We start from the raw sequence: 13,460 nt of genomic DNA, 5'->3' as shown, positions 1-13,460 counted from the left end.
TTTCCAACTACTTCTTAAAGCAGATAATTATATTTTAATCCATAGGGTGTAGAAAACAAAGAGGGGAAACAAACAAACAAACAAAAAATAATCCAAGAGATCTCTCTGCAAAATTCTGATGTATCACTAGGCAATGAGCTCAACAAGGCCAAAGAAACTAGTGGGGCCTTTGAACCTATAAAGTGAAAGGTACTTACTAGAGTTGAAGATGGACATTTTTACTGTGCATAAACTAATGTGATTGTGCTATTTACTACTGAGAAAGATGTTGCTTAGTAACTGGAGAATACTCAAAGGACTGGAGAACGTGTTTAAAAAAACAGAGTAGCTCCAATTACTTAGCTTATCAGAAAGAAGGTTGAAAGATGAATCTGTCACAGTTATTAAGTAACAACTGTAGGAAAAGATATATGATAATAGAGGGATAGGGGGTTTTTATTTGGCAAATAAGAGATTACAGCATCCAAACGCTGCAGATAGAAGCTACAGACAGCTAGATCCTAAAGTACCAGCTCTCATCAGTGAGTGTAATGAACAATCAGAATGACCTATCGAAAGTGGTGACAGATCCTCTATCATCATAACTTTTCCTACCTGTATGTTCACTCCTACTCAGCTTGACACAAGAAGAAATACACACACCATGGTAGGTCATTCTAGTCTGTCAGAGCTTTGGATTCTCTACTCACCTGAAAGCTGACGCTACCCACTGGGAGATAGCTGCGATCTTCAAGCATGCTGAGGTACTCTGCCACCAGCGCAGCAGCATGGACGAGGCACATAGCTGCTTCTGTGTAGCACTTCCTTTTGGTGTGCTTCTCTGCCATGTTCTGCAGCCAAGTCAGTCTCAGGTCGGGTGATGTCTGGTACCCTTTGGCAATTCTAACGACACAGGGAAGACAGGAGATGTGAATGACTTCTCAAATAACAGAAGGGATCTCTGTAGTTCTCCATATGGGCTGAATGGAAGCAGACACCTCTGTCTTTATTCTGTAAATAGGATTCACTAAGCACATGGTAAAAGTAGCAGCTAGGGAAGGGGAATGAGGAAACAGTGGAATTATAAGGAAGCAAAAATGCTGAACCCAGGACCCTTCAGTGATCGTTAGTTCCTGACTTCCATCCTTGCCCAAGCCCATACACACCAGTGACCTTCCAGTGGCTCCACTGCCATAACACCATATGAGCAGTCCCACCTGGGTCCCCTGTGAGAAGGCAGCCGTGCTGAAGTGAGAATGTACAGAACAGCTGGAGTGTTTGTCCACAGCTTGTCCCTGACACACACAGTTCTTGTGCTCACCTCACTGCAGAATTTCCTCACTAGCGGTTCTAAATGGATTCACCTGTACATAAGATCCATGAGCATTTCCGGATCTTCCTGAAATTCCCTCATTTTCACTGTGTCTGACAGGATGCTGTTCAGATTACACAGCAGCTCCTCTACCTGCAGTAAGACAAAGATCAACATGCATTTCTCAGGCACTTATTTTTTTCTCTTCTAGAAAAGTACCAGTCTCTGCAACAGATGATATGTTACTCAAACTTTGTCCCTCTTACCGAAGGAAATGGCAGGATGCTGAATTGCTACTAGGTATGTTTTTCCAACTCTATTCAATGCAGCTAACACTGCTGACATAGCAAATTTTATTCATACATTTGAATGAATCAAAATGAGGTGGACACACCTTTGATCAGTTTATTTCTGAATGAAAAAAACAAACACCTAACAACAAAAAACCCCAACAAGACTATGTGCTAATTTAGTTCCTCCTGTGATCTGATAACAGATCAGATGCTTTTGTAAGTCTTCAGCACAGACTGAATTTCAGCAAAGCACCTGGCAGTTGTCTGAAATGTTTTTCATTATTGCTACTGCCACCTTATAAACTGAAAAGCGGGGAGATGTTTCCACAGCTCTACTTGCTAGAAAACATACTTAATCAAATTCTACCCTGGGAAATTCTTATGGTGTGCAGTTCCTGCTGGGGTCTAGAAGGAAGCTGTCTACAAAGCTAAGAGATAACCCTTCTCTAATGTGAATCAAATGGTACAGAATTGCGTCTTCCACTTCTGTCTTGCTTACTGTTGCATAAGACATAAGCTCAGACAATAACTCCTGCATCATTATTTTCATTCTTGCGTAAGACTGAGATTCTAGGACTTGCTCCAAGCACATTCCTATGTGAAAGCTCTAATACAAACCACAGATATTACAAAAGATTTGACCTGAATGGGAAACGGAGTTGCTTGCATGTCCACATCTTCCTCTGCATAGGCCAGGATAGTTCGTAAAGATCGTCGAAGGAATTCCTCATTAAACTCAGGTGATTTGCCAACCAAGGAAGCTAGTGACATGGTCACCTGCATCTTCACTCTTGCAAAATTCTTTCCGAAGAAGGAAAAAAACCCCAAAATTAGAGATGATACACCATGCATATCATATCAGTTCACATATCTCTGTCTCCTGCATAAACTAAACCCACTTTTACCTGCCCACACTGTGTGGGTTAAAGTTGCTGCTCATGTGAGCAAGAATCAGCAGACCTGGGCTCTGACATGTCAGTGCTTCGAGGCAAGAATATGCTTGCTTGAGACTAGAGGAAGTCAGCTCTCTCTTTTTACCTCAGGCCAGGCCAGTACCCTTATAGATCAGGCCACTCAGAGAGAACGAGAGGCAGCAGGACTACGTAAACATTCTGGAAAAAAGTCTATAAAGCAAATGGCCTCCAAGGAGTTCATGTGATGATGCACCACACCTTGATGGTAACAGTGCTGCAGAGGCATGTTCTCCTGCTGCACAGCCACCACTTCTTACATATTAAAGGCTCTTAAAGTGAAAACTAGGGAGAAAATGATGCTAATGAATGTCCTTACAAGCTAGGTCATTGAGACCCTACACAAATAAAATAAATATTTTGTTCTGTGTGTGTGGGTAAAATCAGGGCCTAGTTTGTAGTTCTTGAGATGAAAGGGAAAGTGAAAGATTTGCATTAATAGCAACATACAGTTATTCTATTACATTAGAATAGAACTGGTCAGAAGCAGTTCTGACACATAAGCGAAAAAATTATGAGAAAAATAAAGTGTTGCTTATCTATCATACAGCCCTTGCTATCAGAAGCCTAATCATGTTCCATTTGAAAATGTATTTATAGATACTGCAAAACAAAACAAAACAAAACAAACAAAAAAAACTTCCTAAACAGGACATTGAACAGTAATTAAAACATTTCCTTCTCTACATTTCTTACACCACTTCCAGTTCAAGTGTGCAAAACAGCACAACATGTTGACCTGCAGATGCTTCCTGTTTTTACCACAGCTTCAGTTGCTGTTTCAATTGGTCATGAAACAGTTGGCATGAAACACTTTGCTGTTCCCAAAATCTTACACTGGTAGAGCTGAAGCTGTATCTCATGAGAAGATAAAGAGTAGCACAGGCTTGAGTCCGTGTTATATCTATGCTGCTGCTGCAGTGATGGAGAACTCTTTGACAGAGGTCAGCACACTGTTCCACCTCCTCTTCAAACAGGAAATCTCCAAACTAAGGGAGACAGAGAAGATACCATTCAGTACTACCATTTCTGGCCATTAAAATACCATGAGCTTAGTGCATGAAAATCACAGGGTTCAGACAAAGACTAAAATCTACAGAAATAAGATTTTATACCCTTAATATGGGCATCTGATTTCTGTGCTTCTATAGACCCCATTTCCAAGCTATTCTAAAGAGAAGAAGGGTTTGAAAATAGTTTTTGTGTTTAAAAATGAGCAATAGAGAGAGAACAAAAAATTTCTCAGGGAGTCCCACAGTGCCTTCAGGAGTTTTTGAAAGGATAAAGCATTGCAAAATTCTTAAAAAGCAGGAAGAGTTGCTATTTTCAGAATATATAACAGTTGATGAACCATGCAAATATTTCCTTGTGCATAAGGAGCAATTACTGGCTTTTTGCATCAACGCCCTACCCCTCCCAATCCCTCCAGCATGTTCCTCCTGCGGCCTGCCACAAAAATTCTGTTGCCCAGTTTTCATGACAGACCCTCTTTAAGAGAGTGTCCTCATGCATCTAGCAGACAGTAAACCCTAGGAGCAGAATGTCTGTCCTAATAGACTGTCACTGTACACAGAAGTGTTGCACCACTGTCATATGCGCACAGGTTGGACTGATAAAAGGTGTGTGAGAGAGCACTGGATTATTTTCCATTTGCAGGTCTATTTCCCAACCCTTGACCTTCTTCACTCCATTATCTCACTGTCTTATGCCTGATTTATATTACAAACAAAGGGTTCTATCATTTTCATTTGTTTGTAAAGTAACATGTATATACCTAAGTTGTAATATAAATAATTGCAATGATTGCTTCATAAAATGAAGAACTGAGTCAGCTTAATTGGAAGAGCTATTTCAATAAGAGTAACAATTGCTTCACAAAATTCATTATTTTAATTGGAAGTTAGCTTCCAAAGATAAAGTACAATGAAAACATAATTATGAGTTTCATAACTACTCAGATATCTACCCTGTAATTAGGCTTTGTCAGACAATCTGCATTTAACAGTGAACAGGCATTAATTGGACAGGAGTATCCTATTTGTTATTTGCATTTTAGAATAGCTTAGGTGAAAAAAACATTTCACTGATTTTTCTTTATAGGTGAGTAAGTAATTTTCTTTATAGGAGAATGGCTCTTTCACAGATTTTAAATTGAAAACTTGTCCTCATTGTATGTAATTCAGATATATCTTTGCAGTATCTGCACATTCCCTGGAGTTAAGATGCCTAATTAAAATCAGAATGTATTTGAAATAATTGTTTTGTTTTGTTTTTTTTTTACCCTCTTTATTTGTAACTTTTCTGTATTTAAGGGCAAATTGCTCAAACTCACAACCACAAAGTTGTTCTGATTTGGTCATTCCACCTTACACAGTCAATGAGATAATCTTAGAACAACTGGAGAAGTCTCTGAGAGTCCCTCCATCTAGGGGTTAATATTTACACCTGTTAAACACACTGGACAAATGCCATGGGAAAAATGGTGAGTGATTACCTTCAGCTCTGTTATGGAAATGCTGCTGTAACAACTTGACTGAAAGCATGGAAACAGAAGCATGTCAAAAGCATACCTTAGCAATGAGTGCTCTGAGTGTAGCAAAGCAGTGAGTCAGGTAAGTGGTGCTCTGGTCACAGCCAAGAGAATTTACCAGGACCTTCAAAACTCCTCCCAAAAGATTGTCTCTGCACTCTGCTGCAAAGCTTGCCTACACATGAAGGGAGAAAAACAGTAACTGTATGAGGTAATTCACCAGTGAACTTGCATGTAGGAATTGGTTATTCTGCTCTCCCATTCACAAGATGCATCTAGAGATTTGCAGGCCACAGGTTGTTGGTTTTTGTTTAATTTGTTAATGTTGTTAACTGCAAAGGGAACTCAAAACAGGTTTGTAGTGAACAAGATGATGGGAAAATGTTTCCAACACTTCTCATTTTTTTGTAGGCTCCTCAATGCACTTTTAAGTGCAGCCAGCTTTTGCAGTGACTCCTACAGCACTGCCTGCTTTGTGTCTAATCTTTCATGCACCTTGCATTGGTGAGTGACTCTGTGGTGGCCATGCACCAGCTTTTTTCCCTCATGCATTTCTGGGCATACTGGCTAGACAAGCATACTGGTATGTTCTGGTCAAACCTGGACAGAAGGGATATAAGTTGCAGTAATGGGGTGCCATGTAAAAGTTACGCCCAGTACTACAAGGATCTAATAGCTAAATGCTTATCAACTAGTAGGTTTTGAAAGCAAAGTTCTCTCTTAACTATGAATGGGTTGCTCCAACAGTACTACTCCATTACCTATGAATTTGGAGTGTCTCAGCACGGTCATGTGTCATAGTTCTACTGATGTCAAAGAACCTGTGAAATTTTGCTGCATCTGACTCCTGCAAGTTAAATTCTTGACACTGCTGTAGAGGGGCACATCTCTTTTCAAAAGAACTCCATGGGGGTGGAAGATCTTTCTCTGCATTAAGTACTCTGTGAGAGTCAAGGTTAAATGACTTTTGTCTCACAGGATCACTCAGAGTATGACCTAAGGCTGCCCATCAGCCTAGTTCCAAATTACTGCTGTCTTAAGATACATTGCTAACATAAATGAAGACTTTTCTTCCCTTATCCTCTCCAAACTCCACTATCATGGTAAGACAGTTGAAATGGCTTTTAAACACATCTGTAGAGGACAAGGGGTGAGATTCCCCTTTTATTAACAGTAGCATGCCCTAACAGTAGAAAGTGCTTGTGAAAACAGCGTAAGGCAGTAATTTTGTCTTTAGATTCATTCATCCTTGCCGCCTTCCCTTCACCACTCCAAGACTTTATACAAGCTTACAGCAGATCTTTAATTAAAACAATTTGCACCATCTAAGATACAAAAGACTTGCTTCCACTGCCTTCTGAGAAAGCAGAAACTGATACCAAGCCAGCTCTGCAGTTTCCCACCTGGATGATGTTCTCTTGCATGTCAAGGATGATCAGGTTAGCTTCAGTTGCCAGGTTTCCACTGATGAGAGCTTCTTGGTCTAGCTCTGCTTTTGTCCTACAGAAGAGAGTTCTAATTAAAGCAAGAAGGGAGTTCCACAGGTGGTGGATGACCTACTGACGAAACAAAGGCAAAATACAAATGCTGAATGATCCTTTAAGAGCAAACAATGACAACAGTGTTTGGAGGCATTTCTTAAGAACTACAGCGTCAAACCAGGAGAGCTGATACTGATCTTTTTCCTAAACCACTCAGAAAAGAGCCATTCTGTGGCCTGAAGCAGCTTTTTAAGGTTTGAGATTTGAGCTGCTCTAAGGCTAAATCTCACTTTTTTCTGTGGCTGGAAGAACACTTTTACAAACACACTTCTGAGCAAGTTCAAAATCTGTAGCTGTTCTGCTGTTTGTTTTCCTTTCCTTCTCAGCGGAATCACACCCAAAAAGAAAACCAGAGAAGTAAAGAGCCATCCTTTTGGGCACAACTGGTTAATTTCGGGGAGGGACAGAAAAGAAAGTAAGAGCAGTAGCGCAGTTATTAATTACAATAACTCAAAGTAACGAAGAAAAGAAAGGCCTGCCAAAAGGATGGTGCTATAATCAAGCCATGGATTGCTAACTGTGAGTAAGAGCGGAACAAATTAGGCAAACAACATAGCCTTCTGAACCATTTCCAACAACCACTAAGCTAGCACATCAACCATGTTGACTGGATCCTTTCTGACACCAAATTTAGCTTGTAACTGCAGCTTGTCACCATCTCAAAACATGCTGGTCTCAAGGCTGAGTGGCAACACTTGCAAAGTCTTTGCGCCATGTGCTTTGTGCCTTACGGGACATACAGGGTGGAGATCCATAAATGATGAGAGCAAAGATCTCACATACCACAGTGATGAACACAGGGTAAAACAGAAAGGCCTTGACAACATGTGGAGTTTTACTAGAAGATTTACTTAAAGTTTTAATTATATTTATATTTAACAGTAATGTAGAGCTGCTGCGTGAGGAGTGGTTTACTCTGACCTCTCAGTGAAACTGAGAGGAAGCAAGCTGATTTCAGAGTAAAGTAAGAACATCCACCCAGGATCTGCACCTCTTCCAATCTAGGACAGAGGGCAGAAGGATTATTCTTTCAAAGTTCAGATAAATACCCAACTAATAATCTTTCTTTTCAAAAAAGCATGTGATAATTGCAGCTGATGCGAGGTGGCAAGAACATAGTTGCTGAGCCAATCACAAACCAGTGTTCTCAGTTCAAACTCACACATGCTGAGGGATACGGGGGGAACTCACAGCAGCTGGATTGGTGAGAACACACAGTGGCCTGTGTGTCAGACAGACAAAATTCAAGCAAGTATCTGTGGGCAATGATCTATGCACGGTCACTTTAGAGAAAAGCAACAACTTTAATGCTTACAGAAGAGTACCATGTATCATATGAAAATGCTATTAGTAGCACAAATCTTTCTTGAAATTACCATTTCCCATAAATCTATACATTCACTTGTCTACTACTATATAGTGCACAAAAGGTGAAATGTACTTACGTACCATAACTTACAACCTTCAACAAGAAAAATGTTCACTACAGAATCACCTTCCCATGGCTAACATAACACATCAAATCCAGCCCAACATATTTAACGTGGAAAACTTATACCACAGTATTGCACACAGCAAAGTGCGATAGCAACACCAAAACAAGTGTCATAGCAAGCCTCACTGAAATATATGATGCATGTACCAATGACTAGTGTTTCTCACTCTGATAATCAAAAGGAAAAAATGTAGATAACTAAACATCTCATTCAAGTATTTGTGATCTCTGTTACGTCACAGCAACAGTTGGATATTTCTGCTACATACACATTTTCTATTTCTTTCACATTAACAGAGGAAGAAAAGGATTGACACTACTGAATTTGTACTAAAACCATCCGAGGAGAAAGATCGAAAGAAAGAAAGAAAGAAAGAAAGAAAGAAAGAAAGAAAGAAAGAAAGAAAGAAAGAAAGAAAGAAAGAAAGAAAGAAAGAAAGAAAAAAGAACAGTTTGGTTCTAATAAAAGCAATATATTTTTATTAAACGACTTACTTATCTTGTCTCTCATTTGCCTGCCGCCATTCAGTCTGCTCCTTTCTCCACCTCAGGTTTTCATTTAGCCCTGCTGACCTGTCATTCCCTGAAAGTGCAACATACATTACTGAGATTAAAGCACAGGGGCACACAAAAGGACAGGACTCCACTATTTTTTCATCTAAGATTTTTTGAACATCAGCTTACTTACTGATGTCTTCTAAGACCAAAGCATAAAAATTCCATTTAATAAATGAAACAAATCTTTTGATATTAACAATTTCTTCTCACTGGTAATTTAGACATTGTTTCATGGCTTTTGATTAGAAACTAACAACAATTTCTCAGATTTATTAACATATTTTAGTTGGCTTCATATTCTTCATCTGAGATGATCTCAGTCCTAGTTATACATTGCAGAACTGAAACATAATATTTTTATCCACAGCAAAACAGAAAAAGCCTACAAGGGGAAGGACTGTGGGAGAGAAAGATAAAGATGAGAACTAGGAGTATGCATAAAACCCAACAAACACATTTACATCTAAAACCTTTCAATATCCTCTCAAAAGTCATGGGGGAAAGGTGCTAAGAAGTACCAGCTGGTATTCTGCAGCGCTTCATCATTTCTCCTCTGGCTCCTTCGCCTCTCAGCAAAGCCTCTTCTAGTTTGGCCTTAACATCTCTGGACTTCTGGAGTGCTTGGTTGCTAACTTTATCTGAGCTTTGTTTGCCCTGAAAGTAAAGTCAAAGCAATCAACACCAGTGCCTCCAGCTTTGAACACAAATCCAGATTATACCACCCAAACCAGAGACAACAGGAGAGACTGGGAGAGCAGATAGAAAGCAATAAATATCATTGACTAACATACAAACGCTTCTTAAAGGTTGCAGATGAGGAAAGGTAGTATATGTACTGTTCATAAAAAATAGTGATGTAGCTCAGTGCTATAGAGAGATAAATTGAAGTGCAGAGAGGTTATTTCGGACAAGCTCTATCAGAGGGAGAGTCTTGATGTCCAGACCTAACACTTCAAGTGTCATCACCAGGACCTTGGTATGAAATGGGCAGGTACAAGGAGAATAGCTCCAGTAATGACAGCATCAACTGTTTACATTCAGTTGCAACTGAAAAACATTAGTCAACTGGACTTGAGCATATGTATAAACTCCCCAGCCAAAATAGCTGTCAAACCCTCAGGACATGGAAAATAATACGTTTCAAACCAACTTCGTGAGATGTCCTCAGAAGTTTTGGCTGCATTTTGCTTGAAGGCTGGTCTCAGTCATTTTGAATTAGTATGTCTGTTTGTAGCATAGATTTGACAAGAGCTAATTAAACACTTGTCAATAACAAGTTTCCTCTGGACAGCCAGAAAGAAAAAAAACCAACAAAACATAACAACAAAACCAGGCCATGTTTCACTTACCTTGTATTCAAAACACGAAACACAAATAAAAAGGAGGTCTAAGATCCTGTTCAGCTGCATGGATGGAAGGTCTGCAATCCATTTCTGTATTAGATTCTGATCAGCATTTTTCATGATCCAGAGGAAACAGATCAGAAGATTGCGAGTAGTATCAGGACCTAATGTGGCACTCTGTCTGTAGGACTGGAGACAGATAAGGTAAAAGTCAGTTCAAAGATAAAAAAATAGGGAGGACATTCAAGTGAAGTAATGTTACTTAAATTCCAGTGGAGTAAAATCTCATGGTAGAGTTTCTGTAAATTTAACCTCTTCCAGGTTATAGTGATTTTATTTTTGTCAATGTGTGTATGTTAGTGACAGAGGCACTAGCTGAATGTTTATGAAAGAAAGAAGGAAGCAGAGAATCACTGTTTGTTAGCTGTATGTATTTTAAATTCATTAGAATAATTTAAGAAAATATTCTGTAACTGCTTGTTCCCCCGTTGCCAGTTGTATCAGCCAAATTGCACGGAAAACAAAAATAATAAGAAAAGAGATATAGTGAGAAGAAGATGATCTTGAACCATAAATCCATGGATTCAGGTGACACTGGCAATGATAACTGTTAGGGGAGTTATGGCAGCACTTGGAAGCATAACTAGGTTGGGTGTGCAAATGGCAAGAGAAGCACTGGAGAAAAAGTGGAATCTCTTCTGCTGAGGAGGCAATTAGAAGATTTGAAGAGTAAAGGAGAAGATGACAGTAGGAATACGAGGCATTCTTCAGGGGCTAGCAGAAAGAAGAAAGCAATTTCTTGTGAATGCAGTTATTAGGCACAAGAAAGGATACGAAGGAGAAAACAGAGAAAAATGTATGCAAGAAAGGAGTCTGGCACAACCCTGGACATACCAAGGACGCCAAAGATGTTCCAGAGCTCCTGAGGTTGAACTGATTCCCCGCAATAGCAAGTGCCACATTTTGACTGATTGCACCTGCGGACTCCTGTTCTTCTTCTGGGTTTCCTGTGCGCCCCTTTCCGCTGCGGGCATCTGAAACTAGATTGAGAACATCCCATTGGGACTTCATCAGCAATCGAGTTGTTGCTGCTCACGTTTCACAGTCTTCCACTGAGCTGTTATCTAACAAAATGAGTGGCACCTCCATTCCTGAGAGTTCATTTTCATTGAGCAGCAAAAAGTATAGCAATGGCAAGACAGTTTGGAATCATCTGTAAAAACTGTCAAATTGTTCAAATAAATATGGGGAAAGGAGTCGTGCCCAGCAACCTCCAGGTATTTATGAAAGCTGAACTAAAAGCAAAGGCAGTAGGAAACATGTGGTTGGCTCTGAAGTTCAAAGCTAAGCCAGAACTGTGCAACAGTTAGAAAGAAATGTCCAGTTTCAGTCAATTCCAGGTGAAAGGATCAACATGAAAGCCATGCATAGGCGTGGGGAAATTTGGCAAAGTAATTCAAGTCTGCTAACACCTGACAGAGCCAGTACTGCCTTCAGGTTAAAGGACAATTTTAATTTTAGGCATCTGGTAGCTTCTACTCGGCGCTAGTTCTTGACATCAATTTCAGCGAATCAGCCAGTTTGTAAAAGCTTTGAAAAAATCTCATTAGATTCTGAGCGTCCATTTGTGCTTTCCAAGATGTAGTTTTCAGAGAAATTGGCTGACCAGCCAATCCCTGAGTGTTCAGAACAAGGTCAACAACCTCAGATGCTGCAGATATTTAAAAAGACAGACACCCTGGTAGACACCGTCTTCTTTAGTCTGTGACATAAGGATAATACTTACATTAGAAGAATGAGGCGAGATTTAATTACATTATGTGCGATAAATGCTTTCACACTATTAGACTGAAAGAGCCCAATAATACATTCGTAATAGTATGCTTTTGTCCAGATATCAAAATGAAAAATGTTTTCAGAACCAGTGACAAAAGTATATTCTTCAAAGATTATGCCTTTTTTCTCTGTAATCTTTAAATTTTTTAATGAAAGCAAAATGCAATTTTCCAAGTAGCAAAGATTTTTTATTTCTCACATAAAAAGTCAAATTGCTATTTTCAGCAGTTTCATGTGAACACTTTTGTGGAAAAAAAAAATCAAGAAAACAGCTTAGACAATAATGTTTTAAAAGGCTTAATAACAGAGAACGAAGTTCAAAGTTATAGTAGGTGATAGAAATATGTTTTCTGAGTGATGATTACATTCACCTGAAATTAACTTTTGTGTCACGTTAAGAGTCCTGAGGAGCAACAGAAAAAAAATGGAAGGAATGCAATCCAATTTCTTTAATTGTAATGTAACACAATGCCTATGTCATTCTTGTTTTCTTCCTTGCTGTCTTTTAAGCCTATTTATATCTTAGTATTTCCTGCAAGACTGCTTGTTTTGCAAGATTCCATAGATACACCACTGGGTCTATGTAAGGACACTAGATTTTTTCCCTTCTTTAAAAAATCCAGTTATCTGGAAATAAAGAAATACTGTACCTTGCTAGACTGTGGGGGAATTTCAGTACTTAAGGCAAATTCTTTAAGTCAGATTGTTTAGACAAGTTACTCTAAGGCTGAAAAACAAAGAATGAAGATCTTACTTGTAAAGTCATGCAGCTGTGGCAGTGAATCCAAAATTATACCAACCAAAGGGAGGTAGAGAGCAGCAATTTTAATCTTCATCTCTTTTCTGGAACAACGTGGGTCTAGGTCATGGGAACTCAGCAGGCTAAGGATAGCACTGACTGCTTTTCTTTGCACCTTACTAATCCTGTTAACACACACACACACACACAAAAAAAGCCATGAGCTCCAATAATGTGTCATGTACAAATTATTTGTAGATCAAAGATTTAAGAAACAAGGTGGACATGGGAGAAGGAAATTAATACACCAATACTCATTAGACAGTGTCTCCCACCCAGAGCAGAGGTCCATGTTTCCTGCAAAAGACAGCTGTCTTACATGGCCATAGCATGAATCAAGTGCCCATAAGAAAATCAATATGGCGAAGAGAGATGCTTAAAGAAAAGCATCATGCTCTGTACAAAGTCAGGCTAAACTCTTAGGCTAAAAGGTGTTTTAGAGAGAAAAGCAACTAAAATTTTGAGCTGTGATCTCTGTTTATTTAGCCAACGCTACTGCAGCAAATAGTACTCTTCTACTCAGTAACACCAACATACTGCAATAAAGCTGTTTTAGAGTGACTCATTGAAAAAGATGGCAAAGACCATTCTTTCGCTTCCCTTTTCTTCAGAATCAGTCTATATCACGACTCAGTGTGATCGACTTGTTGATGCCTGTGAGACTGTCTGCAGTGGATGTCTAAACATCCACTACACTTTTATATGAACTTTCGTGAAGGTTCGTGCAGAAGTAATTCCTTATGGAGCCAACACTGAAGAAGCTTTGCAGGACTCTTAGACTCTGTGCCAAAGATAGAAAATGT

The 13,460-nt window shown here is 39.3% G+C and overlaps 1 protein-coding gene across 4 annotated transcripts in view; it reads right to left on the bottom strand.

Annotated features, from left to right (window-relative positions):
• Positions 1 to 13,460, bottom strand: part of DOCK8 (dedicator of cytokinesis 8) — an 83,056-nt gene that overhangs the window by 12,103 nt on the left and 57,493 nt on the right. For all 4 annotated transcript variants that reach the window (XM_040656265.2, XM_040656266.2, XM_040656267.2 and 1 more), the window contains 11 exons: positions 12,613 to 12,782; positions 10,917 to 11,062; positions 10,029 to 10,211; positions 9,198 to 9,333; positions 8,617 to 8,704; positions 6,489 to 6,585; positions 5,126 to 5,260; positions 3,392 to 3,544; positions 2,227 to 2,385; positions 1,344 to 1,444; positions 690 to 882 (listed from right to left, as the gene is read on the bottom strand). In XM_040656265.2, coding sequence (XP_040512199.1) covers positions 690 to 882; positions 1,344 to 1,444; positions 2,227 to 2,385; positions 3,392 to 3,544; positions 5,126 to 5,260; positions 6,489 to 6,585; positions 8,617 to 8,704; positions 9,198 to 9,333; positions 10,029 to 10,211; positions 10,917 to 11,062; positions 12,613 to 12,782 — 1,561 coding nt within the window. The remainder of the gene's footprint in view (positions 1 to 689; positions 883 to 1,343; positions 1,445 to 2,226; positions 2,386 to 3,391; positions 3,545 to 5,125; positions 5,261 to 6,488; positions 6,586 to 8,616; positions 8,705 to 9,197; positions 9,334 to 10,028; positions 10,212 to 10,916; positions 11,063 to 12,612; positions 12,783 to 13,460) is intronic.

The sequence above is a fragment of the Gallus gallus genome, chromosome Z (assembly GCF_016699485.2).
Source record: "Gallus gallus isolate bGalGal1 chromosome Z, bGalGal1.mat.broiler.GRCg7b, whole genome shotgun sequence".
Classification (NCBI taxonomy): domain Eukaryota; kingdom Metazoa; phylum Chordata; class Aves; order Galliformes; family Phasianidae; genus Gallus; species Gallus gallus.
The sequence above is the reverse complement of the archived record's forward strand: the minus strand, read 5'-3'. Positions and strand labels throughout refer to the sequence as shown.